This window comes from Pristiophorus japonicus, chromosome 13 (genome assembly GCF_044704955.1).
Source record: "Pristiophorus japonicus isolate sPriJap1 chromosome 13, sPriJap1.hap1, whole genome shotgun sequence".
In the NCBI taxonomy this organism is placed as follows: domain Eukaryota; kingdom Metazoa; phylum Chordata; class Chondrichthyes; family Pristiophoridae; genus Pristiophorus; species Pristiophorus japonicus.
The window spans coordinates 48,915,335-48,941,559 of record NC_091989.1 but is presented as its reverse complement, the minus strand read 5'-3'; the positions used below and the strand labels follow the sequence as shown (position 1 = coordinate 48,941,559).

The following is a 26,225-nucleotide window of genomic DNA, read 5'->3' as shown; positions in this document are numbered from 1 at the left end:
GAGAGCTCAGCGACAACTATTCCACATGAACCATATTTACTGTTTGGAGCTATTCCATAATGTGTTGTGTTAATGGAACAAATGATGGAAATTATTTTTGTTTATACTAAAAGTTGTTTTTATAATCGAACAAATAATGGAAATGATTCTTCTTGAGTTCCAAAAGTTGTGTTAAGAATGGAACAAATAATGGAAATGATTCAGTTTTAATGTAAAATATATTTTATTCAAAAGTTTAACAAACAGTTCTTTGTACTTACCTTTAATACATGAATAATTTTATCAAACTTTAAAGTTTTCAGTTACGATCACTTACAAACTCTAAGATCACTTAAAAACTTGAAGATCACTTACTAACTTTTAAACTTGTAAATTTACATAACTTACAAAAATCTTTTAATTTGAGAACAACAGTTACAACAGTAACAATAATAACATCTCTTCTCCGCTGTGCTTGTTCTTGGTGACTCCACCACCTCTGCCCGCAGGCGGTGGCGCAGTGATTCTGGGGTTGGTACTAAGCTTACTCTTTCTAAGATCTCGGTGGTGCGCACCTATTGGGGGGAGGGGGGGGACGTTGGAAGGCGGCAATATGGAGGGCTCCAGCAGCAATGTGGAGGGCCCGGCTTGGGGCTCTTCAGAGGCCGGTCTGGGGATTGGAGTGGGAGTGGTAGTTGATTCTGTCAATGGCCGCGGGGTCTGGGCGTGTTCCTTTATTGCAGCAGCTAACTCCAACATGCCATCCCTCATGTGCCCCGACAGTGTCTCAATGACCTGCAACATTCCCTCCCTCATGTTGAGCAAGACTATCTCAGCTACCTGTGACATTCCCTCCCTCATGTTCAGTGATAGTGTTTGCACCATATCTGACATTCCCTCCCTCATGGTCACTGACAGCGCATCAGCTACCTGTGACATTCCCTCACTCATGGTCCCAGACATCGTTCCCATTTCTCGTGAGATTGCTATTATTTCTCCCGACAGTCCCGCTACCTCATCACCACCCACTGATGGTGTCCAGGAGTGATCGGGTAAGGTCAATGCTCTCCCCACTCTTTGCCATTATCTGAACCACATCTGTTAGATCCTGCACCTCAGGATGAGCGCAGTCGAGCTCTCCTTCCCCTCCTCCCTACGGGTGTGGCTCGCACCCCACCACTGGGACCCGCAGCCTCAGAAGGTGGGGCCCTGGGTGTGCCTCGCTGCACCACACCACTGGGACTCGCAGTCTCGGAAGGTGGGGCCCTGGTTGCGCCTCGCTGCACCCCACTGGAATCCCCAGCCTCGGACAGTGGGAAACCGTGGAATTTATAACGGGGAACAATGTAATGGCGGACCAGTTAAACAAATACTTTGGTTCTGTCTTCACGAATGAAGACACAAATAACCTTCCGAATGTACTAGGGGACAGTTGGTCTAGTGAGAAGGAGGAACTGAAGGAAATCCTTATTAGGCGGGAAATTATGTTAGGGAAATTGATGGGATTGAAAGCCGATAAATCCCGGGGCCTGATAGTCTGCATCCCAGAGTGCTTAAGGAAATAGCTCTAGAAATAGAGGATGCATTGGTGATCATTTTCCAACAGTCTATCGACTCTGGATCGGTTTCTATGGACTGGAGGGTGTAACACCACTTTTTAAGAAAGAAGGGAGAGAGTAAATTGGTAATTATAGACCAGTTAGCCTGACATCAGTAGTGGGGAAAATGTTGGAATCAATAATTAAAGATGAAATAGCAGCACATTTGGAAAGCAGTGACGGGATCGGCCCAAGTCAGCATGGATTTATGAAAGGGTAATCCTGCTTGACAAATCTTCTAGAATATTTTGAGGATGTAACTGGTAGAATGGACAAGGGAGAACCAGTGGATGATGTGTATTTGGACTTTCAAAAGGCTTTTGACAAGGTCCCACACATAAAGCACATGGTATTGGGGGCAATGTACTGACATGGATAGAGAACTGGTTGGCAGACAGGAAGCAGAGGGCCCAAGTTTCGGCCTCAGTTGCTCCTGATTTTTTGGAGCAACTGGTGTAGAACAGAGTATCTTAGAAATTCAAATTCTCGGCATTTAGTTTGCTCCAGTTCTAGTCAGTTAGAACAGTTTCACTTTGGAACAGAATTTATTTTTCAAAAGGGGGCGTGTCCGGCCACTTACGCCTGTTTTCAAAGTTTCGGCAGTGAAAACTTACTCCAAACTAACTTAGAATGGAGTAAGTGAAGATTTTTGTACGCTTGAAAAAAACCTTGTCTACACTTTAGAAAATCAGGCGTAGGTTACAAATCAGGCGTAGGGAATGGGGGGGGGGGGGGTTTAAAGGGAAGTTTACAAACATTAAACACTTCAGTTTTACAAATAAAGAGCTATCATCAATAATAAATGATAAAAACATCAATAAATCAACCAATAAATCAATCCAAAAAAATTAATAAGAAATATATATTTTTTTAAATCAATAAATAAAACATTTTCTACTTACCGACTGCAGCACCGGGAGCCCTCAAACAGCGTGCTGGGATCCCCCCCCCCCCACTGTGTCTCTGTCAGTGTCTCTATCTCTCTGTCTGTCTGTCTGAGTGTGTCTCTCACTCTCTGTCTGTGTTTCTGGAGGAGGGGGGTAGAGGGAGAGAGGGGGTGCGAGGGGAGGTGGGGAGAAGGGGGGGGGAGAAGGGAGAAGGGGGAGGGAAGACTGAACGGGCCGGGCCCAAGACTTCAGGCAGGGCCCGTCCCCAGCACCAGATTTACAGGTAGGTGGCGTTGGCTCGGGTCGGGTCCGGGGTCGGGAGCGCGGGTCGGATCGGGTCGGGGCCAGTCCATGGGCGGGGTGGGGGGAAGCGGGAGTCGGGTCCGGTCCGGGAGCGGGGGTGGGGAGCGGGAGTCGAGTCGGGTCGAGAGGAAGCAGGAGCTGGGCGTGGGAGGCAGTCTTATTCACGCAGCCCTAGTGAGGCCATTCAGCCAGGGCTAGGGGCTGCGTGCTTCGGGCCCCTCCCACACAGTTTTGGGCACCTGGAGCTACTGCACATGCGCGCCCACTGTAGCGCGCATGTGCAGAGGTCCCGGCACTGTTTTCAGCACAGGGACCTGGCTCCGCCCCCCCCCCCCCCACAGCTCTTGCTGCGCCACGCCGAGGGCTAGAGGACCAGCAGGGAGCCGGAGAATCTGGAAGTTTTTTTTAGGCGCATTTTGTGGCGCGAAAAACGGGCGTCCACGGCGCGGCCCAAAACTTGGACCCAGAGAGTCGAGATAAACTGGTCCTTTTCAGAATGGCAGGCAGTGCTGGGACCCCAGCTATTTACAATATACATTAATGATTTGGATGAGGGAATTGAGTGTAATATCTCCAAGTTTGCAGATGACACTAAGCTGGGTGGCGGTGTGAGCTGTGAGGAGGACGCTAAAAGACTGCAAGGGGACTTGGACAGGTTAGGTGAATGGGCAAACACGTGGCAGATGCAGTATAATGTGGATAAATGTGAGGTTATCCACTTTGGTGGCAAAAACACAAAGGCAGAATATTATCTGAATGGTGGCAGATTAGGAAAAGGGGAGGTGCAACGAGACCTGGGTGTCATGGTACATTAGTCATTGAAAGTTGGCATGCAGGTACAGCAGGTGGTGAAGAAGGCAAATGGTATGTTGGCCTTCATAGCTAGGGGATTCAAGTATAGGTGCAGGGAGGTCTTACTGCAGTTGTACAGGGCCTTGAAGAGGCCTCACCTGTAATATTGTGTTCAGTTTTGGTCTCCTAATCTGAGGAAGGATGTTCTTGCTATTGAGGGAGTGCAGCGAGGGTTCACCAGACTGATTCCCAGGATGGCAGGACTGACATATGAGTAGAAACTGGATCGACTGGGCCTGTATTCACTGGAGTTTAGAAGGATGAGAGGGGATCTCATAGAAACATATACAGGTTAGATGCAGGAAGAATGTTCTCAATGTTGGGGAGGTCCAGAGTCAGGGAACATAGTCTAAGGATAAGGAGTAAGCCATTTAGGACTGAGATGAGGAGAAACTTCTTCAATCAGAGAGTTGTTAACCTGTGGAATTTCCGACCGCAGAGAGTTGTTGATGCCAGTTCATTGGATATATTCAAGAGGGAGTTAGATATGGCCCTTCCGGCTAAAGGGATCAAGGGGTATGGAGAGAAAGCAGGAAAGGGATACTGAGGTGAATGATCAGCCATGATCTTATTGAATGATGGTGCAGGCTCGAAGGGCCGAATGGCCTACTCCTGCACCTATTTTGTATGTTTCTATCTCCAACCAACACTCAAACCACTAGTCAGTGAAAGGGCTAACACCTCAATGGGCAGCACCTGAACCTCCCCCAAAGTGAGTACAAGAGATGGGGCTTCATCCATCCCCTCCACCTCCCCCTCATCCCCATGCTGTTGGTCTGGAAGGTGGGATTGGAAGATGTTCTTTTCAGGCTCATCCTTGTCTGAATCTTCTGCATCATCAGGGTTGGCCTCAAGTTCTGCAAAATATAACAGAACACAGACAAATGGTTAGCAGCAGAGGAGGGGACAGGGGGCATGAGTAGGCTCACACAGCGCAGGCAACAGGCTGATTTAAAGGACCACGATGAATGATAGCACATTGCATCAATCGAAGCATAGCCAATGGAGACATCCCCATGAACCGAAGCACGGCTAGCCTGCGCAATACTTAACATTTAACAAAGCCAGACTGGAATTTGCAGACTTCCCCTCTCCCTCGAGTGTGGGCCCAACTTGTGCAGTGGTGGTTGCTTTTCACCAGGCAGGACTCATCAAAGCAGCGACCCTCTCTTTCAAGGGTGTCAGTGGCTGCAGGTTTGCCGGGCCTCCTCCTATTCGAGTTCTTTCCCTTTTATTATGTGCCACTTTCCTCTGCAAAGATGAAAACACAACTTTTTCGAGAGGTGGTGTCTTTCTGCTGGGTGGGACATACAGATGGCCACCTTTACAATTGCCATTCCAGTGAATAAATGAAAATATTACTTACACTAACTACTTGACCAAGGTCCTGCCACTTCTTTTTAGACTGGCCTCCAGATCTTGTGGTGGTCACCATTGCGCAGTAATCTTCTGCAACTTGGTTCCAACATTTCTTCATTTCTTTGGGTGGAATTTTATGTGACCTCTGCTGGTGTCCAGCTCCTGCCACCTGGTCTCAATCACTGTAACTAGTACCGCCACTTCATCCAGTAAGAAATTCTTGGTTCTTGTACTTCTGCAGCTCTAATTTTTCCAATGTTCTCACACAGCACTCAAAGTTGTCACACACACAACTGGCTCTTTAAAAACGGCCAATTGCCAACCCGGAGCCGTACTGCGCATGCATGTCCATTGAAGTAACGTCAAAAACGTCACCTTTTATTTCCGCGCATGCGCAGAAGGTGCGACATCGTTTTTTTGGTGCAGGCAGCAGGCTCCACCCCTCGAGGCGACTGGACACACTATGCAGTGCCAAATTTGAATTATACGTCGGGGAAAATTTGGCGAAATATTTCTGGCACATTTCTGGCCTAGAAAAATGGGCGTAACTCTGGCAATACGCCAGAAAACTACCTATTAAAATTAAGAAAAGTAACAGAAGAAGCTGGTTGCAGGAAACCACTTGGGAGAGTTGATGGTTTTCCCTCTGGCGTAAGGAAGGCAGATCTCTTTACATGTTAGAGTTCTTTTGTAAAGACACCATGATAGAATTTGCGCACTTTGGAAGAGGCTTGGTGCATTTTACGTTGTAAAACAAGTATTCCATGCTGGGAAAAAAATCAATTAATTTATTGGATGTAAGCTTGTAACGTAAGTACATACGTAATAATCTTAAAAATCAGAAATTGAAAAAATGTTCCTTTCTTACAGGTGTATTCCAGCATTTTAGCACAGGTACTAGTGATTTACCAAGTAATTCAAGAAACTGAAGTAGTCATGTGGAAGAAATTTGGGAGTAAAATGTTTCAATAATTTTAGATTGTAATTCCCATTGGTGACATTACAGCTTATCCGACTTCTTATGCTTTTGTTTTGCTTTCTAATTGCTTGTTCGGTCAGAGTTTTTGCCATAGATATTTTCTTTTTGTTTGAATCTAGGTACAGATTTTGTGTGACAAGCCAAAAATTTGTATACCTTGAAGTCTGCTAATGCAAGTTTTACCATTTTATTATCTGCCACATGTTTAGTTGCAAATGTGTAACAAGCTGCCTTTGTTTGTAGATGCCATTAGAGAGGTGAGGAAATACTCAATGACTCAAGGGATTGGAAAAGATGAAAAGCTGCTTCCAAATATGTACGATCACCTCAACATGAAGCTTTTTAGGGCACAAAGGAATCTTTACATATCTGGATTTTCACTGTTCCTTTGGCTGTAAGTATAAATGACAAAGAAAGGTTTTTTTTGTGTATTTAACCTCCACAAAAAGACAACTAGACCATCAAATAATTAGCAGTAGGGTGAAGAAAACAAGAATAGTATCTGCTCAACAATTTGATTCTGTGTCGAATCTGTGCTAATTGTGTGGTCGTCCTACCCTCCTGTGTAGGTTCTGTTCTGCAAACATAACCTCAGTTCGTATTCTGATCATTCATGATTTTAATTGGTGTTTGTAGTCCCTTGCACAGATTCTTTTTAAGTTTGGATATTAAAATTTATTTTTAGTGTGTTACAACTTTACAAAACCTACAACATCTGCTTTTCTTTCCAGAACACATTTTATTTTAGACAACACAGATGACTTAGTTTTAGTGTGTTTAATTTATCCATTGCTGTCTTCTTGTTTTATGATCTCCACCTTTACTCCTAAGTGGTGAAAATATGGAACTCGCTGCCAGATGGAGTGGTTAAGACAAATAGCATAAAGGGAAGCTGGATAAATACATGAGGGAGAAAGAAATAGAAGGATAATGGTGATTGGGTGCAACGACGTATGGTGGGAGGAGGCTCATGTGGAGCATAAACAATGGCATAGACCTGAATAGTCTGTTTCTGTGGCTATAAATTCAATGTAACCTCTGATTATCAATCCTACCCAGTGACTCTGACACCATGAAAAGTGCTTGTGTTGTCTGAAAACCCAAAATGTCTAGAATTGCTCTGAAATGGGCAGTAGGGCCTGTCCAGAGTGCTGAATTTATCAGAAATAAATTCTCCAAGTGGATACTTAGTGCAAAAATATCGTGAGTTCCAGCTCAGCGATTAACTACAATAGAGAGTTGAGTACAACTTGGGGCTGCTGTAAAGAATGCTTGAAATTAACTGCATCAGTCAATTGCATTTCATGTCAGCTCTGAAGCTATTGCAGTTCTCCAGGGCTCTCTCAACCTCCTTCAACTTAAGTCATACATCTTTAACCTATAGTTGACCATGTGCCAACTGACTCCATTGTAAAGATTTATGAACATGTCAACCCATCAACATTAACTAGAATTCTCTCCCTACACCTCAGTCTTCTCAACTTAGACTAGTTTTGGAGACTGTATTGGCACTAACTGTGTTTACAGCTTTTTGCACTGCATTTAGTGTGATATCAGCCATTACGCCAGTGCTAAATTTAACCAGAAGAGTTAATTTATTCCTACTACAAGAAATCACATCAGCTATGGTTCTGCACATATATTCGTAAGCACGTCAGTATAAGTTATTTCATATCTTGTATTCCTCTATTGGCAAAAGATGCTGATTTATCATCTTGCTGTGAACTGCCTGAGGCTAGTTGGTACCTATGTGGCTAAACCCAAATTTCTTGGAAGAAAGAAATGGAGGAGGAAATCCACTTTTATTGTAGCCCACATTTTATTTGACTCCCACGTCACCTCTAAATTAGGTCTTGCTTCCCAATAAACTGTATTTATAGGCTGGACATTTTTCTGGTTTCTTAACAACCAGCTTATCTAATTTTCCACTTTTTTTTTTTCTCCCTAAATGAACGTGGTTCATCATTCGGTGCATATGAGAGTTTTTAATCAGTTCATCAAATTCCTGTCCAGTTATAGAAAGACCTAGCAACAAAAGAGGAGGCTTCTAGACCCACTGAGTCACAGATTCCACATAAAGACTAAATACAGGAAATGTTGTCAGTACAAAGCAGGGAGATGGAGGCAGACAAAGAATACATAAATGGCACTTTTATACTGTACCAAGGTTATACTATCCACTCTATTTCCCCAACAATGTAAGAGGCACATTTCTATTTCTTGCACACACTTAAACATGTACACAGGTTTACAAATGGCGATGTGAATTTTAGAAAGGAGTGGATGCAATCGTATTAATCATTTTTAAAATTGAGGAAAATGTGGAAAGTTTAAAGCATTCTCCAAAAGTGATCTTAAATTTATCTTTATCATTCAGGCTACATGATGAGCGTCCTTACTAATGTAAGACCATCTCTTTCAGATGGTCTTCTAATAGCAATCTCATTATGCAGTGGTCTATTTTATATTACACTTTTGGTCAATGCCAAAAGAATTGTATCCTTTGCTATGAGTTTAGGAGTGGACGAGAGAGAGGTGTTTGACGTATTCCGCGCAGTCAAAAACAAGCATTCCTGACTTTTTTTACATTGTCCCTGATTAGCCTCATCCTAGGTTGGGAGATCTGGTACCTTTTTCCATTTAGATTTTTCTCCAACAACATACAAAATGAAGAACAGTTAAAGCACTTTGGCCTAGAACTTCGATAAGGCTCATAAAAGGGCTGGGGATCACCCAACACTATTTGCCTGTGCCCGTTCAAGGGATACGTGGCTGCAGGTAGGGAGGGGGGTTGTTTTTTCATAATAATTGTTAATTTTTTTTTTTTAATTTCGTTCGTTCTTTGTTGTTTCCGGGGGAGGTTGGGGTAGGGGGAGGGTGTTGATAAAATATGTTTAATAATTCGTTCTGTAAAATAAATGTTTTTATTGAGTTGAACAATTGTGCATTCTCTCATAGTTACATTAAACATAACATTTTAACAATTGTTCTGCATTACTTCAGCATTGTATTATTGTAACAAAAGTTTACTTAACTTAAGCATTAATGAAAATGCAAGGCCACTGCAGGCAAGGCAGAAACGTAACTCTACGCAAATACAACTTTTGCTTAACAGTAAATGTAAATGTGACTATCCACAATGAAAGGTCATGAAAAGCGTTCATAAATGAGCTGCTGACGCAACAGCTTAGCAGCCATGTAACTGCCACTGGGTACTGGTCTTGGATGGTGGGGGGGGGGAGCAGGGCTAAATCGCCAGGCTGATTGCCCTCCCCTAGGTCTTCACCAGCCTCTTCTTCCGCCTCTTCCTCCTCGCCGGCTGGCTTTTCTGTCTCCCCTCCTTCTGGAGGTGGACCTGCATCTGCCCATCTGGCATTAGTTGTCCTCTCCTTATGCAGCATGCAACACACCACAATAAACTCAGCGACCTGGTCAGGGTGGTACTGTAAACTGCCACCAGAATGGTCCAGACATCTGAAGCGCTGCTTTAGGACTCCCAATTGTTTTTTCAACTATGTTGCGTGTCGCTATGTGACTTTCATTGTAACGTTTCTCTGCTTCAATGATGGGATTATGCAGTGGGGTCATCAACCAACTGGCAAGTCCATATCCCTTATCACCCAGCATCCAACCGTGATCTTCTGGCTGATTGACAAACAGGTCAGGGATAGCAGTCTCACGTAGGATGTGCACATCATGGATGCTGCCAAGAAATATAGCATTTACTGTCATGATTATTTGTTTGTGATCGACAACAAGCTGCAAATTTAGGGAGTGGAATCCCTTTCTGTTACGAAACATCTCCACCTTCTTTAAGGGGGCTTTCAGGGCAACATGCGTGCAGTCTATTGCTTCCTGCACCTTGGGGAAGTCTGCTATTCTGGAGAAACCCAAAGCCCTCCTGGTCTGTGCCTCCCTGGTCATAGAGAAGCTTATAAAGTCCATCCTGCAAGCGTAAAGGGCTTCAGTCACCTGCCGAATACAGCAGTGTGTGGCGTGCTGAGAGATATGACAGATGTCGCCAGCTGAAGCCTGAAAAGATCCCGAAGCGTAGAAGGCTAGGGCTGCAGTAACCTTCACCTCAATGGATAGTGTGGTTCTGATCTGGAAGGCTGAAGATCCCTCTTGATGAGCTGGCAAATCTCATCGATGACCTCCTTCTGGAAACACAGCTTCCTAAGACATGCGTTTTCAGACAAGTTGAGTTAAGATTGCGTTTCTTTATATCTTCGTTGGCTGTACTCTCGCCTCCTCTGTCTCTGTCTACGCATTACTCTGCCACCTCTTCGATTGATCCTTTCAGAAATCAGCTTGTAAGCAGAAAGCATAGGCCCCATCACTATCAATAATTATTTTCAATTGTTATAAATGCACTTTTCACTAAAGAATGTCAATCTATTAAACTACTCTCTCTATACAAGCCCCAGTCTGTATACCAATCTCAGTCTAATACTCTCTCTATTCCAGCCCCAGTCTCACACTAGGCCCCATCACTTTCAATAATTATTTTCACTTGGTATAAATGCACATTTCATTAAAAAATGCCTAATCCACTAGGCTACTATTATTAAAATTAAATATAATTAATTATCTGAGTAGATCTATCGATACAGCTCCCTTAAATAACTCACAACTATCTTAAGCATGATTTTTTAGCTGCCTCCACCCTTCCTCCGATCTTCAAAATGGTGTCCGTAGTGCCCATTTCCTTCTGTAAAGCCCAGGAAAAGCAACTATTACCCAGCCATGTTCTCGGCGAGCGATCAGCCCGGTGAAGTGCTGGCGATGTGCCGAAAGTTGAGATGGGCGATGTGCAGGCGATTAGCTCGGCGATCAGTTTGGTGAAGTGAGCCGAAACTTCGAGGCTTATTTTTCCGGCGATCTTTCTGGCCTAATTTCCACTCTTTCCTCAAAATGGGCGATAGAGGTCCGTTTTGGGCGATATATGGGCCATAGATGGGCGATGTGAAGTGGAAAGTCTAGGCCTTTGTTCTTTTGATTTGAATTTGATGAATTTATAAATAATGTTTGGAATGTGCATTTCAGCTTTGTGCCCAGGAGGACGCTGTAATGTTCCGTAACAGAGGGATGGTAAGATGGCGAAGTGGTGAACAACGGGGTTCTGGGGTTTCATTCACTGGAACCGGAGTCTGATGAGGCACTCATGGACAGCCCGTCCGGACCGGGGATATACTGCCTGCCTCCGCCTCCGCCTCCTCCTCCTCTTCGTCCTCCTGAGATGGTCCAGGAACCCGTGGTGGCAAGGGCTCGCCTTCATGATGTGGAGCATGCAGCAGACCATCACAAAATGGGAAATCCGCTCTGGCATGTACTGGAAGGGCGCCTTCCGACCAGTCAAGGCAGCGGAACCATTGTTTGAGCACTCCGATGGTCTGTTTAATGATGTTCCTCAGGGCAGCATGGCAGTCGTTATATGCATACTGGCCACGAGTGGTGGGGTTGCTGAGGGGAATCATCGGCCAGCTGCAAAGTGGATAGCTCTTGTCTCCGAGCAACCTCCCTCGGTTTGACATGGTGGCTGAAAGATTGCTGGCACAACGGACTGGCACAGGATGAAGACATCATGATTGCTGCCAGGATAGCGGGCATTCACCATCATGATATGCTGGACATGGTCGCACAACAACTGCACAGTAAGTGAGTGGTTGCCTTTGCGGTTATGGAACATCTCAGGATTGGAATGCAGTGCTGCAGAGCCATGTGTGGTTTAGTCGATGGTGCTCTGCACCCTGGGGAAGCCCGCTATCCTGGCAAAGCCTGCTTCTGTCTGTTCAGAAAGAAGACAATGAAGTCCCTTCTCCTGGAGTAGAGAGCCTACGTGACATCCCGGATGCCGCGATGGACGGCGAACTGGGAGATGTTAGCTATGTATCAAGCTCCAGACTAGAAGGATCCAGTGACAAAATCTTTGAGCGCCACAGTGACTTTGAAGGCCACTGGGAGATCCGTGGTCACCCTGCTCTGAGGCTGGAGGCTGCAGGCCTGGTTGCAGGAGGTAGCAGAGTTCTGTGACTACCTGCTTGGTGAAGCATAGCCTCCTAATACATTGCTCCTGGCTAAGGTGCTGGTAGGAAAATTGCTCCCTGAAGACTCTAGGTGAGTAAGACCTCCTGCTGAGCATCTTGTCTCCTTTGCTGCCTCCACTCCAACTCCCTGTCATACTCGAGCATGAGGGGGACTGCAAGCCAAGCCCCCATGACAGGGAGAAAGTGGTGTGAGCAGAACCCTTAAAATGAGAAGCAAGGCGTTCTCCACTTGCAGCAACACTCCCTGCCACCTCAGCAACTTTAAATAACTTCGGAAAGCTCCAAACAGTTGTACAAACCTAAACAGAGCCAGTATCAAAAAGCAAATCAGCTGCAAGGTGTTGATGATCCCTTTAAATAGCGCTGCTGCAGTGGGTGGGGGGTGGGGGCCTTCCTGCTGTTGAATGCATGGTTGGTAGTAATTAGGTTAGTACGTTAAAAGAAGTGGCAGATCGTGCATTAAATCATTGTTGCACAATCATTGACATCACCGTCTGTCTCATCTAAATATCTGGAGCGTGCACAGGCATCGGCAACGCTACCAACCGCCCCAAGATGGCAATTGCCGCAGGACCCACCAGAAGCAGTCGGAAGTGAGATGGCTGCTATTTTTACTGTTAACGGTGGCGCTAGACCTCCAAATTTCGCGATCCTTGTATATGGTTAAAAACAGTAACAACCCATCATAATGTTTAAACCAACATTAATGAATATCCCAGAGCAAAATAGAGAAACTTCAATTGATATATCAACTGTAATTTCAACCAACATTGTGCTTCTGAAATTTCTTAATTTTTAAATTCTGTGCTTGCATTTTAACTTGGCTCACAAGGTTACAATTCTTCATGCTCTTATAACAGACCCACCTTGTTTCCTATGGCATCCAAACGGTGCAGCTAAATTAAACTGGAAATTCAGGTTCATAATTAAAAGTACATCTTTCTCTGGAGATTAGGTGCATAAATTTTATACGCATACTTGTCGAAAGTAACTATTGCTATCTATCTCCATGGGGGCAATTAAGACAATTATTTAATTTGCTAGCAGAATATTGGGTGTAAAGCCTAACACAAACCAATCCGCTTTCCACGCCTGCCACAGTACAGAAACGGCTATCAAAGTCACAAATTACATCCTTTGTGACTGTGACAAAGGCAAACTATCCCTCCTCATCCTTCTTGACTTGTCTTCAGCCTTTGACACAGTTGATCACTCTATTCTTCTCCAATGCCTCTCCACCGTCGTCCAGCTGGGTGGGACTGCACTCGCCTGGTTCCATTCTTATCTTTCTAATCGTAGCCAGAGAATCACCTGCAACGGCTTCTCTTCTCTTCCCGCCCCACATCGTTACCTCTGGTGTCCCCCAAGGTTCTATCCTTGGCACCCTCCTATTTCTCATCTCCATGTTGCCCCTTGGAAACACAGCATCAGTTTCCACATGTACGCTGATGACACCTAGCTCTAACTCACTACCAATTCTCTTGACATCTCCTCGGTCTCGAAACTGTCAGACTGCTTGACCAACATCCAGTTCTGGATGAGCAGAAATTTTCTCCAATTGAATATTGGGAAGACCGAAGCCATTGTTTTCGGTCCCTGCCACAAACTCCATCCCTGTCCCCAACTTCCAACGCACTCCTGGCTGGCCTCTCACATTCTACCCTACGTAAACTAGAGGTGATCCAAAACTCGGCTGCCAGTGTCCTAACTCGCAGCAAGTCCCATTCACCCATCACCCCTGTGCTCGCTGACCTACATTGGCTTCCAGTTAAGCAACGGCTCGATTTCAAAATTCTCAACCTTATTTTCAAATCCCTCCATGGCCTCACCTCTCCCTATCTCTGTAATTTCCTCCAGCCCCACAACTCCCCAAGATGTCTGCGCTCCTCTAATTCTGACCTCTTGAGCATTACTGATTATAATCGCTCAACTATTGGTGGCCATGCCTTCTGCTGCCTAGGCCCCAAGCTCTGAAACTCCCTGCCTAAACCTCCCGCCACTATCTCTCTCTCCTCCTTCAAGACGCTCCTTTAAAACCTACCTCTTTGACCCTCACCTACGCTAATTTCTACTTATGCGGCTCGGTGTCAAATTTTTGTCTCATAATACTCTTGTGAAGCGCCTTGGGACGTTTCACTACATTAAAGGCGCTATATAAATAACAGTAGTTGTATGCATGATATTCCTCAATAAATCAACCTCCAAATACCCCTTCTATGTTCCTTAGCATTTAGTGCAAACATGGAGCTTTCTTTGTATACTTTTATCATCCTCAGATCAACTTGATTGCTGCCTTTGATAGGAAAGGAAATATGATTTCAGAATGAGGTGAACGACTATAATTGCTGGGACTTTCCATAACTAGACAGGAATTTGAGGAACTGATAAAAGCTCTCATATGCGCTGAATGATTTAACCACGTTCATGTAGAGAGATAGGTTTGGGGAAAACAGTATTGCCTGTCGCATTCTAAACACAGCACTAAATTCTTAAAAAAATGAAGCCCAATTCATTTGAACCATTTTCACAGTAACAGTTGTAGACATATGGAATTAGCTGACAAAACATACTAGGAGTGTATTAGACTATTTATTCCTTTTATCACGACCCTTAAGTTCCAGGTAAGCATGAAGACTTGGATAATACACCACAATTCTTGTTTAAACTAAAGCAATAAATGTGGGCAACTTATGAATTTACACAAAGTTTAGATGTGTGTCTAACCAGTATAAATTAATGTTTTAAGTAGGAATGCTGATACTTAGTTTAAGGTGTTCACCTTGGCTCAGTAGTAGCACTCTCGCCTCTGAGTCAGAGGTTGTAGGTTCAGTCCTGCTTCAGACACTTGAGCACATAATCTAGGCTGGCAGCATTTCAGAAATGTCCAGTCTCTTTTAGTTGACGCTTGGTACCATTCACAGATCTACAGAGGGCATATTCCCACATATATAGGCTTAGAGAACTGGATCTTATACTCTACAAAAGCATATAGTTGGGGAGGTTGGATTGACGCCTTTAAAATATTTTTGTAATTGGACCTATTGGGTTAATTGAGAAAAGGGCTTTCCCAAAAAGTTTTATTGTGGTTGTGTGACAAGCCAAAATGTAAAAGAGGAAATCAATAGCAGAAAGGGTTTTGTATAGTTTAAGATACCACAAGCCTAGTCTTACAAAACTTGAAGGGTATATTTAAACCTGCTGCTCAATTCAAAATAATGATGTACTATTAAACATTAAAGGGGTGAAATTCTGTTGCGCCCCGTTTGGGTGCAGTAACATCCGGGAGGTGGGACATTTTGCGCAAGGCGCGGAAATCCCATTTCGCTCGCAAAATTCGGATAACTGCCCCCGAAAGCAAGTTTTACACTCCACTTCCTTTCTGGGGTGGGCGTAGCGCTACAGTGTAGGAGGGGCTCTTCCCTTCATTAAAGAGAAGGGAGGAAGCTGCAAACTCTGCAGTGAAGAAATGGGCCTCTCTGGACCACCAGGGAGCGGAGGTGCCCTGCCAACAGCCCGGCACTCAAGCAGAGTGCCAGGCTGACCGATAGCGGCATGGACCCCGCAATCAAAGTGCCAACGGGGCGCAGAAGAAAGTCAGCAGATTTTTTTATTAAATAGCCGCCACTTCTCCTTTAAGTATCGGCCTGCGAGCGGCCTGCCGCCCGGGACACATCCCCTGAAATTATCGCTGGCATCGCCCAGCTTCAGGGGGCGATACCCAAGTTAGGGTCCAGGGTGCTAACTGGGTGCTGTGCAAGGCGATGACAGGTTGCCGCCGCCACTGAACTCCCGTAGAATTTAGTGGGAGTCGTTAGCCACGCTAGGGCGGAAAGTCGTTTGTGCCCTGTTAGCGCCCATGGCGGAAGGTGCAAACGACCCCAATTTCTTGGCCAAAGAGCATAAGTATATAGTCCAGCAATGCAATGCTGCTGAGCTATGTAATGGAATTGTGAAGGTACCAATGAGATAGTAATAGAAACGAGACCTGTTTAAAATGCAAAATAAAGAATTATTTTTCCCTCCACTTTCTTCCACCAAGCCCCCCCCCCCCCCACGCTAAATTAGACCACTCCAGAGTGAGCAAGGCTGGGAACTCAACATCCAAGAGTATTCAGCATTTAGGAAGGATAGACAGAAAGGAAAAAGAGGTGGGGTGGCGTTGCTGGTTAAAGAAGAAATCAGTGCAATTGTAAGGAAGGACATTAGCCTGGATGATGTGGAATCGGTATGGGTGAAGCTGCGGAATTCCAAAGGGCAGAAAACGCCAGTGGGAGTTGTGTATAGACCACCAAATAGTAGTAGTGAGGTTGGGAACAACATCAAAGAAGAAATAAGGGATGTGTGCAATAAAGGTACAGCAGTAATCATGGGCGACTTTGATCTACATATTGATAGGGCTAACCTAACTGGTAGCAATGCGGTGGAGGAGGATTTCCTGGAGTGTATTAGGGATGGTTTTCTCGGCCAATATGTCGAGGAACCAACCAGGGAGCTGGCCATCCTAGACTGGGTGATGTGTAATGAGAAAGGACTAATTAGCAATCTTGTTGTGCGAGGCCCCTTGGGGAAAAGTGACCATAATATGGTAGAATTCCTTGTTAAGATGGAGAGTGACAAAATTAATTCGGAAACTAGGCTCCTGAACTTAAAGAAAGGTAACTTCGACGGTATGAGGCGTGAATCGGCTAGAATAGACTGGCAAAGGATACTCAAAGGGTTGACGGTGGATAAGCAGTGGCAAACATTTAAAGATCACATGAATGAACTTCAGCAATTGTCATCCCTGTCTGGAGTAAAAATAAAACTGGGAAGGTGGCTCAACCATGGCTAACAAAGAAAATTAAGGATAGTGTTAAAGCCAAGGAAGAGGCATATAAATTGACTAGAAAAAGCAACAAACCTGAGGACTGGGAGAAATTTAGAATTCAACAGAGGAGGACTAAGTGTTTAATTAGGAGGGGGGAAATAGAGCATGAGAGGAAGCTTGCAGGGAATATAAAAACTGACTGCAAAAGCTTCTATAAATATGTGAAGAGAAAAAGATTAGTAAAGACAAACGTAGGTCCCTTGCAGTCGCTTCAGGTGAATTTATAATGGGGAACAAAGAAATGGCAGACTAATTGAACCAATACTTCAGTTCTGTCTTCACGAAGGAAGATACAAATAACCTTCCGAAGGTACTAGGGGACACTGGGTCTAGTGAGAAGGAGGAACTGAAGGATATCCTTATTAGGCGGGAAATTGTGTTGGGGAAATTGATGGGGTTGAAGTCCGATAAATCCCCGGGGCCTGATGGTCTGCATCCCAGAGTACTCAAGGAAGTGGCTCTAGAAATAGTGGATGTATTGGTGATCATTTTCCAACAGTCTATCGACTCTGGATCAGTTCCTAGGAGGGAGAGAGAAAACGTACAATTATAGACCAGTTAGCCTGACATCAGTAGTGGGGAAAATGTTGGGATCAATCATTAAGGATGAAATAGCAGCCCATTTGAAAAGCAGTGACCGGATCGGACCTAGTCAGCATGGATTTATGAAAGAGAAATCATGCTTGACAAATCTTCTGGAATTTTTTTAGGATGTAACTAGCAGAGTGGTCAAGGGAGAACCAGTGGATGTGGTGTATTTGGACTTTCAGAGGGTTTTGACAAGGTCCCGCACAAGAGATTGGTGTGCAAAATCAAAGCACATGGTATTGGGGGTAATATACTGATGTGGATAGGGAACTGGTTGGCGGATAGGGAACTGGTTGGCAGACAGGAAGCAGAGAGTCGGGATAAACGGGTCCATTTCAGAATGGCAGGCAGTGACTAGTAGAGTGCCACAGGGCTCAGTGCTGGGACCCCAGCTCTTTCCAATGTACATTAACGATTTAGATGAAGGAATTGAGTGTAATATCTCCAAGTTTGCAGATGACACTAAACTGGGTGGCGGTGTGAGCTGTGAGGAGGATGCTAAGAGGCTGCAGGGTGACTTGGACAGGTTAGGTGAGTGGGCAAATACGTGGCAGATGCAGTATAATGTGGATAAATGTGAGGTTATCCATTTTGGGGGCAAAAACACGAAGGCAGAATATTAACTGAATGGCGGCAGACTAGGAAAAGGGGAGGTGCAACAAGACCTGGGTGTCATGGTTCATCAGTCACTGAAAGTGGGCATGCAGGTACAGCAGGCAGTAATGAAGGCAAATGGTATGTTGGCCTTCATAGCTAGGGGATTTGAATATAGAAGCAGGGTGGTTTTAATGCAGCTGTACAGGGCCTTAGTGAGGCCTCACCTGGAATATTGTATTCAGTTTTGGTCTCCTAGTCTGAGGAAGGACACTCTTGCTATTGAGGGAGTGCAGCGAAGGTCACCAGACTGATTCCAGGGATGGCCGGGCTGTCATATGTGGAGAGACTGGATCAACTGAGCCTTTATTCACTGGAGTTCAGAAGGATGAGGGGGGATCTCATAGAAACGTATAAGATTCTGACGGGACTGGACAGGATAGATGCGGGAAGAATGTTCCCGATGTTAGGGAAGTCCAGAACCGGGCGACATAGTCTTAGGATAAGGGGTAGGCCATTTAGGACAGATGAGGAGAAACTTCTTCACTCAGAGTTGTTAACCTGTGGAATTCCCTGCCACAGAGAGTTGTTGATGTTAGTTCACTGGATATATTCAAGAGGGAGTTAGATATGGCCCTTACGGTTAAATGGATCAAGGTGTATGGAGAGAAAACAGGAAAGGGGTACTGAAGAAATGATCAGCCATGATCTTATTGAATGGCGGTGCAGGCTCGAAGGGCCGAATGGCCTACTCCGGCACCTATTTTCTATGTTTCAACTACAGGCAACTTGCTCCAAGCTTTTGAGCTGATCTATTGGAAACTTACAAAATTGGCCTGACCATCCGATCAGCTACCTCTGCCCTTCCTTCCCTAGTCCTGAACTCGCATCTTTCTCCAGTTTCTCTATGATCTCTCCTCGTAACCTCTCCCCACCCGCACATGTTGTCCATGAGACGCACTTTCTACCTATTCCCACCAAACTGCTGACCACCCAAATTCCTTTTCTGGCTCCCATGTTAGCTGACATTGTTAATGGTTCTCTCTTCTCAGGTACTGTCCCCTCACTCCCCCTTCAAATATGCCGTCATCGCCCCTCAAAAACCAACCCTTGACCCCTTCCATCCTTGCAAACTACCGTCCCATCTCCAACCTCTCTTTCCTCTCCAAAGTCCTTGAACATGTTGTCGTCTCCCAAATCCATGCCTATCTTTCCCGCAATTCCATGTTTGAATCCCTCCAATCGGGTTTTCACCCCTGCCACAGTACCGAAACAGCTCTCATCAAAGTCACAAATTACATCCTTTGTGATTGCAACCAAGGTAAATTATCTCTCATTGTCCTTCTCGATTTGTCTGGAGCCTTTGGCACGGTTGACCACTCCATCCTCCTCCAATGCCTCTCCACTGCCGTCCAACTGGGTGGGATTGCACTCACTTGGTTCCATTCTTATCTATCTAATCGTAGCCAGAGAATCACCTGCAATGACGTTTCTTCCCACTCCTGCATCGTTACCTCTAGTATCCCCAAGGACCTATCTTTGGCCACCTCTTTCTCATCAACATGCTGTCCCTTGGCAACATCATACAAAGACACAGCATCAGTTTCCACATGTATGCTGATGACACCCAGCTCTACCTCACTACCACTACTCTCGACCCTTCCACAGTCTCTAAATTACCAGACTACTTGTCCAACATCCAGTACTGGATGAGCATAAATTTTCTCCAATTAAATTCAGCCATTGTTTTCAGTCTCTGCCACAAATTCTGTTCCCTAGCCACAGACTCCATCTCTCTCCCAAGCATCTGTCTGAGGCTGAACCACACTGTTCGCAACATTGCTGTCATATTTGACCCTGAAATTAGCTCCCGACCACATATTCACGGCATAACTAAGTACCTCCGTAACATTGACCCTCTCCACCCCTGCCTCAGCTCATCTCCTGCTGAAACCCTCATCAATGCCTTTGTTACCTCTAGACTTGATTATTCCAATGCACACCTGGCTGGTCTCCCACATTCTACCCTATGTAAACTTGATACCATCCAAAACTCAGCTGCCCGTGCCCTAACTCGCACCAAGTCCCGTTCATCCATCACCCCTGTGCTCACTGACATACATTGGCCCCTGGCTAAGCAACGCATCAATTTCAAAATTCTTGTCCTTGTTTTCAAATCCCACAATGGCCTCGCCTCTCCCTATCTTTAATCTCCTCCAGCTCCACAACATCCCCCCCCACCCACCCCACGATAGCTGCGCTCCTCTAATTCTGCCCTCTTGAGCATCCCTGATTATAATCGCTCAACCACTGGTGGCCATGCCTTCAGTTTCCCAGGCATTAAACTCTGGAATTCCCACCCTAAACATCTCCGCCTCTCTTTCCTCCTTTAAGACGCTCTAAACCAAGCTTTTGGTCATCTGCCCTAATTTCTCCTTATGTGGCTCGGTGTCAACTTTTTTGTCTTAATAACAGTTCTGTGAACTGTCTTGGGATGTTTTACTACGTTAATGGTGCTATATAAATACAAGTTGTTGTTGAGCGCACACATGTGCTTGATTTCTCTTCGTCAGCACACAGTCTCCACATCGGTACTCCCCTTATTACCCAGATCCTACTCTTGTACCATGTGCTCTTGCCTTAAAACCGTGTTTATTTAATTCAACTGTGCATGTGTACACATTAAAGCAATTTCTTTCAATTGTATACTATTTATACAATATTCTTTGTAGTGTTCTTAGACGTATGATCACTCTTGTCTCAGAACTGGCAACTGCAATGGAAGAAAATGAAGCACTTAAAGTTCAAGCAGATAATACTAATGATGCAGCCAAAAAGTACATGGAGGAAAATGAAGAACTGAAAAAGGTATGAGCCTTGTTCAGACCTATTGAATTATATTTCCTTTTTTATGACCTACTGAAATTCCATGCATTTGAAAGGCATCCAAAATGCAGTTTGTATTTGGTACTTATAAATTGTTTAGTGACTTTAAAATTAAGACTCAAAACCCACAGAATCACAAATGTGATTGGTCATTAATTGGTCCAATTTTGCATGTTCTCAGTTCAGGGTGTTGAATGGCTCCGCTGATGTGCAGCATTTGATCTACTGAGCAAGGGGGAAAAAATAATTGTTTTTTTTTAAACTTCTCATACCCCACAGAAACATGATTTCTGCTGACCAGCTGCAGAGCAGCTTTGATAATGACTCTGGACAAGTGCTCCTGGCAGGATCATCTGGCTTTCCCAATTGAATGAAAAGTAATGGCATTTAAAGGGCATTAGTGGGGTATCTGAAAAGAGCGTGATTGATGGGGTTAAAATAAATGAGCATAGAAACATAGAAAAATAGGTGCAGGAGTAGGCCATTCGGCCCTTCTAGCCTGCACCGCCATTCAATGAATTCATGGCTGAACATGCAACTTCAGTACCCCATTCCTGCTTTCTCGCCATACCCCTTGATCCCCCTAGTAGTAAGGACTTCATCTAACTCCCTTTTGAATATATTTAGTGAATTGTCCTCAACAACTTTCTGTGGTAGAGAATTCCACAGGTTCACCACTCTCTGGGTGAAGAAGTTTCTCCTCATCTCGGTCCTAAATGGCTTATCCTTCGACTGTGACCCCTGGTTCTGGACTTCCCCAACATTGGGAACATTCTTTCTGCATCTAACCTGTCTAAACCCGTCAGAATTTTAAACGTTTCTATGAGGTCCCCTCTCATTCTTCTGAACTCCAGTGAATACAAGCCCAGTTGATCCAGTCTTTCTTGATAGGTCAGTCCCACCATCCCGGGAATCAGTCTGGTGAACCTTCGCTGCACTCCCTCAATAGCAAGAATCTCCTTCCTCAAGTTAGGAGACCAAAACTGTACACAATACTCCAGGTGTGGCGTCACCAAGGCCCTGTACAACTGTAGCAACACCTCCCTGCCCCTGTACTCAAATCCCCTCGCTATGAAGGCCAACATGGCATTTGCTTTCTTAACCGCCTGCTGTACCTGCATGCCAACCTTCAATGACTGATGTACCATGACACCCAGGTCTCGTTGCACCTCTCCTTTTCCTAATCTGTCACCATTCAGATAATAGTCTGTCTCTCTGTTTTTACCACCAAAGTGGATAACCTCACATTTATCCACATTATACTTCATCTGCCATGCATTTGGCCACTCACCTAACCTATCCAAGTCACTCTGCAGCCTCATAGTATCCTCCTCGCAGCTCACACTGCCACCCAACTTAGTGGCATCCGCAAATTTGGAGATACTACATTTAATCCCCTCGTCTAAATCATTAATGTACAGTGTAAATAGCTGAGGCCCCAGCACAGAACCTTGCGGTACCCCATTAGTCACTGCCTGCCATTCTGAAAAGTACCCATTTACTCCTACTCTTTGCTTCCTGTCTGACAACCAGTTCTCAATCCATGTCAGCACACTACCCCCAATCCCATGTGCTTTAACTTTGCACATTAATCTCGTGTGGGACCTTGTCGAAAGCCTTCTGAAAGTCCAAATATACCACATCAACTGGTTCTCCCTTGTCCACATAACTGTTTCCGCATCAATGACATTTGAAAGCATGAACTTTTCTACAATTGGAAAAATTGTCTTCCAGACCCTCAAGTGATTTTTATGAATTAGCAATCTGTGAAGTCAGAACTAGTTATTTCAGTGACATCGAAATAACAGGAATGTTTTCACTGAAATTATCCTACCTATCCTCTACCCCTGCCCTCTTTTCAGTTTGACTTTCTCCTCACCTCCCTCCTTAGATGTGTGGTGGACTAGATTCTCCCCTTTGATGTTAACTTAGTAAAACGTTCCAAGGCCCTTCACAGAAATGTTATAAAACAAACATTTTTGACACTGAGCCAGATAAGAAGAAATTACGGCAGATGACCAAAAGCTTGGTCAAAGAGGTAGGTTTTAAGGAACGTCTTGAAGGAGGAAAGAGAGGTAGAGGCAGAGAGTTCCAGAGCTTAAGAGGCATTGACGCATCTCATTATGTGAAGTAGCCTTACAACAGCTTGTGAGCTTGCAGAAATGTACAATAAGACAGAAACATAAACCAGCAAATCGTGACCTGTATCTGTCTTTATTTGACAACTAGACACTGAAAATTTGCAGTCATTCTGACAGGCTCTGGTGGGGGTGTGCCAGAGCAGCTACAAACTTGGCTGGATCCTCTCAACCCCTCCCCACGCTAACTGCCGGGCATTGTTCCCACAGGTGCCTGGCTGCAGTCTCCTGCCGCCAAATTACCGCTCACGCCTGTCAGCCAGGCAGTGGATTTTAAGATTGGCTGGGCCTCCACGTCCCTGGACTCTTCAGGTGTGCAGCCCACTTTGGGGCTCGTGCACCGCATTTGTCCTCCATTTAAAATCGCTGCCTTGGAATTGGGTAGGGATTCCGGAAGGCTTGGAGTTTTCACCCTCTGGCATTCTTGACAGATATGCCTGGTTCATCAGGCACACCGCCCTGACTACCAGCAGAATTTTCTCAAAAGAGGACCAAAAATATTTACGTGGCCCACTTACAAAGGGATTAGATTTTGTTTCTCACCCCACCACACGCACCTCCTCACGACCAGTCAGTCACTTGTGCTGTGGCGTCTTTTCCTGGCTTAGCCCTACCCCTTGACCTCCAGTTTCGCTGGGGTCAGCAGTGGCAGGTCTCTGCCCCCTTTGATGTTCAGGGCCTACATATATTGACAAAGCTTCCCAATCTGTTGCACTGAGCTGTCTGAAATGGATTGAAAAGCAGATCCCAACACAGCTCTAATACATTTTCATTGAATTTATACGTCTTCTTTGCTTGAAAATGTAGGAAGTGAAAATCTTAAACCTGTTTAACATTTGTTGTACAAATTACCTTTTTATTTTGAGTGGCTTTATCAAAAACTGAGTGTGTAGTTAGGTGTGCCATAATAAATAGTGTAGATGGGATCAGAAAGTTGCAAAGGGACATTAAGTTAGTGGGCAAAACTGTGGCAGATAAAGTGGGGAAGTGAGAGATCATACACTTTAGAACTAAGAAAGATAGATCAAAATATATTCTAAATGGTGAGAAGCTAGGAGCAGAAAGATTATGGAACAACAGAAATCACTAAAAGCTAGTGGACAGGTACAGAAAATAATTTAAAAGGCTAATAGAATGTTGGCCTTTATCTCGAGGGGGCTGGAATACAATGGGATTGAAGTTATGCTAAAGTTAGACCCCATCTGGAGTACAGTGTTCAGCTCTGGGTGTTGCTCCTCAGGAAGGATATATTGATCTTGGAGGGGGTGTAACGCAGATACACCAGAATGATACCGGGGCTAAAGGGTTATATTATGAGGACAGGTTGCATAGACTAGGCTTGTGTAGATAGCCTTGAGGATAGAAAATTAAGGGCATGATTTTATTGATGATTAAAGAATTTGATAGGGTAGATAGAGAGAAACTGAGAGAGTCCAGAACAAGGGAGTATAATCTTAAAATTAGAACATGGCAGTTCAGGGGTGATATCAGGAAGCATTTCTTCACACAAAGGGTAGTGAAAATCTGGAACTCTCCCACAAAAACCTCTTGAGGCTATGTCAATTGGAACGTTTGAAACTGAGATTGATAACTTTTTGTTAAGGATATAGAAGATTACAGAACCAAGGTAGGTAGATGGAGTTAAGGTACACATCAGCCATGATCTAATTAAATGGCCTGAAAAACAGAATGGCCTACTCCTGTTCCTTTGTCCTTAAAACGTAGCAACAACCTTGATTTGAGAATAATAGCATTCAGCTGTATTTTCTTCCTGTTTATTTTCTCCATTTTCCTCTCTTGAAAGTACCAACTGGAGCACGGTTCCACAGGTGTCAGCAGCATCCTGTACATTGTCCAAGTGACCAATCTTCATGTGTGAGCCAAGCCAGTGAATGTATGCAGGCTGGGAATGGGAACCTGATCTCATCCTTGCCCAAAGTATACACACACCTGCAAGGACATTTAATCCTGGTTTCTAGGAGCACTGAAGCCAATTCTAGCACGCCTATCACCACGCTTGCTCAGATCTGATTACCCACCACAGGCCAGGACACAACCGAAGCTTTCTTGGTTCAGTCACACAAGATGGGGTATTTACACACTAAGCCATTCCTTGCACTCGTTTCTCCCCCCAAAATAATTAATTAGTTATTAGACCTCTAGATCCTGCAGTTCCTTGACATGTTCTGCCATTGTAGATAGTCCCAGTTGAAGCAAAAATCTCAAGTAAAAGCTAAAGTGTACTACCTCACCATTAGACCTATAATTGTATTCCTGCAAGATAAACAAGATATCTAATGCAAACTGTATTTTTTTTTATTACACTTCACATCTCACTAAAGCTTTCATACTTGCTGTGTATTTTTATCAATAGGCTTTACATAGAGGTAAAGATAATGGAAATAAGAAGCTAGAAGAAGAAAATGATCAGTTGATTAAAGAAATAGAGAGACTGAAGGCTGAATTGAAGAGAACCACAGAAGGTAAGACATAAAAATATATAACAGTTGTAAAATAAATAATACATGGTATTTTGGGATTTTTAACCAATTTTTGACCTGATAACAGCCTGCATTTATATAGCGCCTTTAACGTAGTAATACGTCCTAAGGCTCTTCACAGGAGTGTTATCAAACAAAATTTGACACTGAGCCACATTTGATATTAGGGCAGAAGAGGAAGGTTTTTAGGAGCATCTTAAACGAGGGAAGAGTTCGAGGTGGAGAGGTTTAGGGAGGAATTCCAGAGCTTAGGGACTCGGCAGCTGAAGACACAGCCGCCAGTGGTGGAACAATTAAAATCGGGGATATGCAAGAGGCCAGAATTGGAGGAGAGCAGATATGAGGGCTATGGGGCTGGAGGAGGTTACAGAGATAGGGGAGGGTCAAGGCCATGAAGAAATTTGAAAACAAGGCTGAGAATTTTAAAATCGAGGCATTGCTTAACCAGGAGCCAATATAGATTAGCAAGACTCCCCCCCGCCCCCCACCCACCCACAGGGGTGATGGGTGAACGGGACTTGGTGCGAGTTAGAATACGGGCAACAGCGTTTTGGATGAGCTTAAGTTTATGGAGGGTGGCAGATGAGAGGCCGGCCAGGAGTGTATTGGAATTGTTATGTCTAGAGGTAACAAAGGCATAAATAAAT

At 44.6% G+C, this 26,225-nt stretch overlaps 1 protein-coding gene across 1 annotated transcript in view; it reads left to right on the top strand.

The window, feature by feature from the left end:
• The window catches only part of dus4l (dihydrouridine synthase 4-like (S. cerevisiae)), a 114,079-nt gene that overhangs the window by 72,836 nt on the left and 15,018 nt on the right, over positions 1–26,225 (top strand). The window contains exons 10-12 of the mRNA XM_070896749.1: positions 6,201–6,351; positions 20,786–20,921; positions 25,452–25,560. Coding sequence (XP_070752850.1) covers positions 6,201–6,351; positions 20,786–20,921; positions 25,452–25,560 — 396 coding nt within the window. The remainder of the gene's footprint in view (positions 1–6,200; positions 6,352–20,785; positions 20,922–25,451; positions 25,561–26,225) is intronic.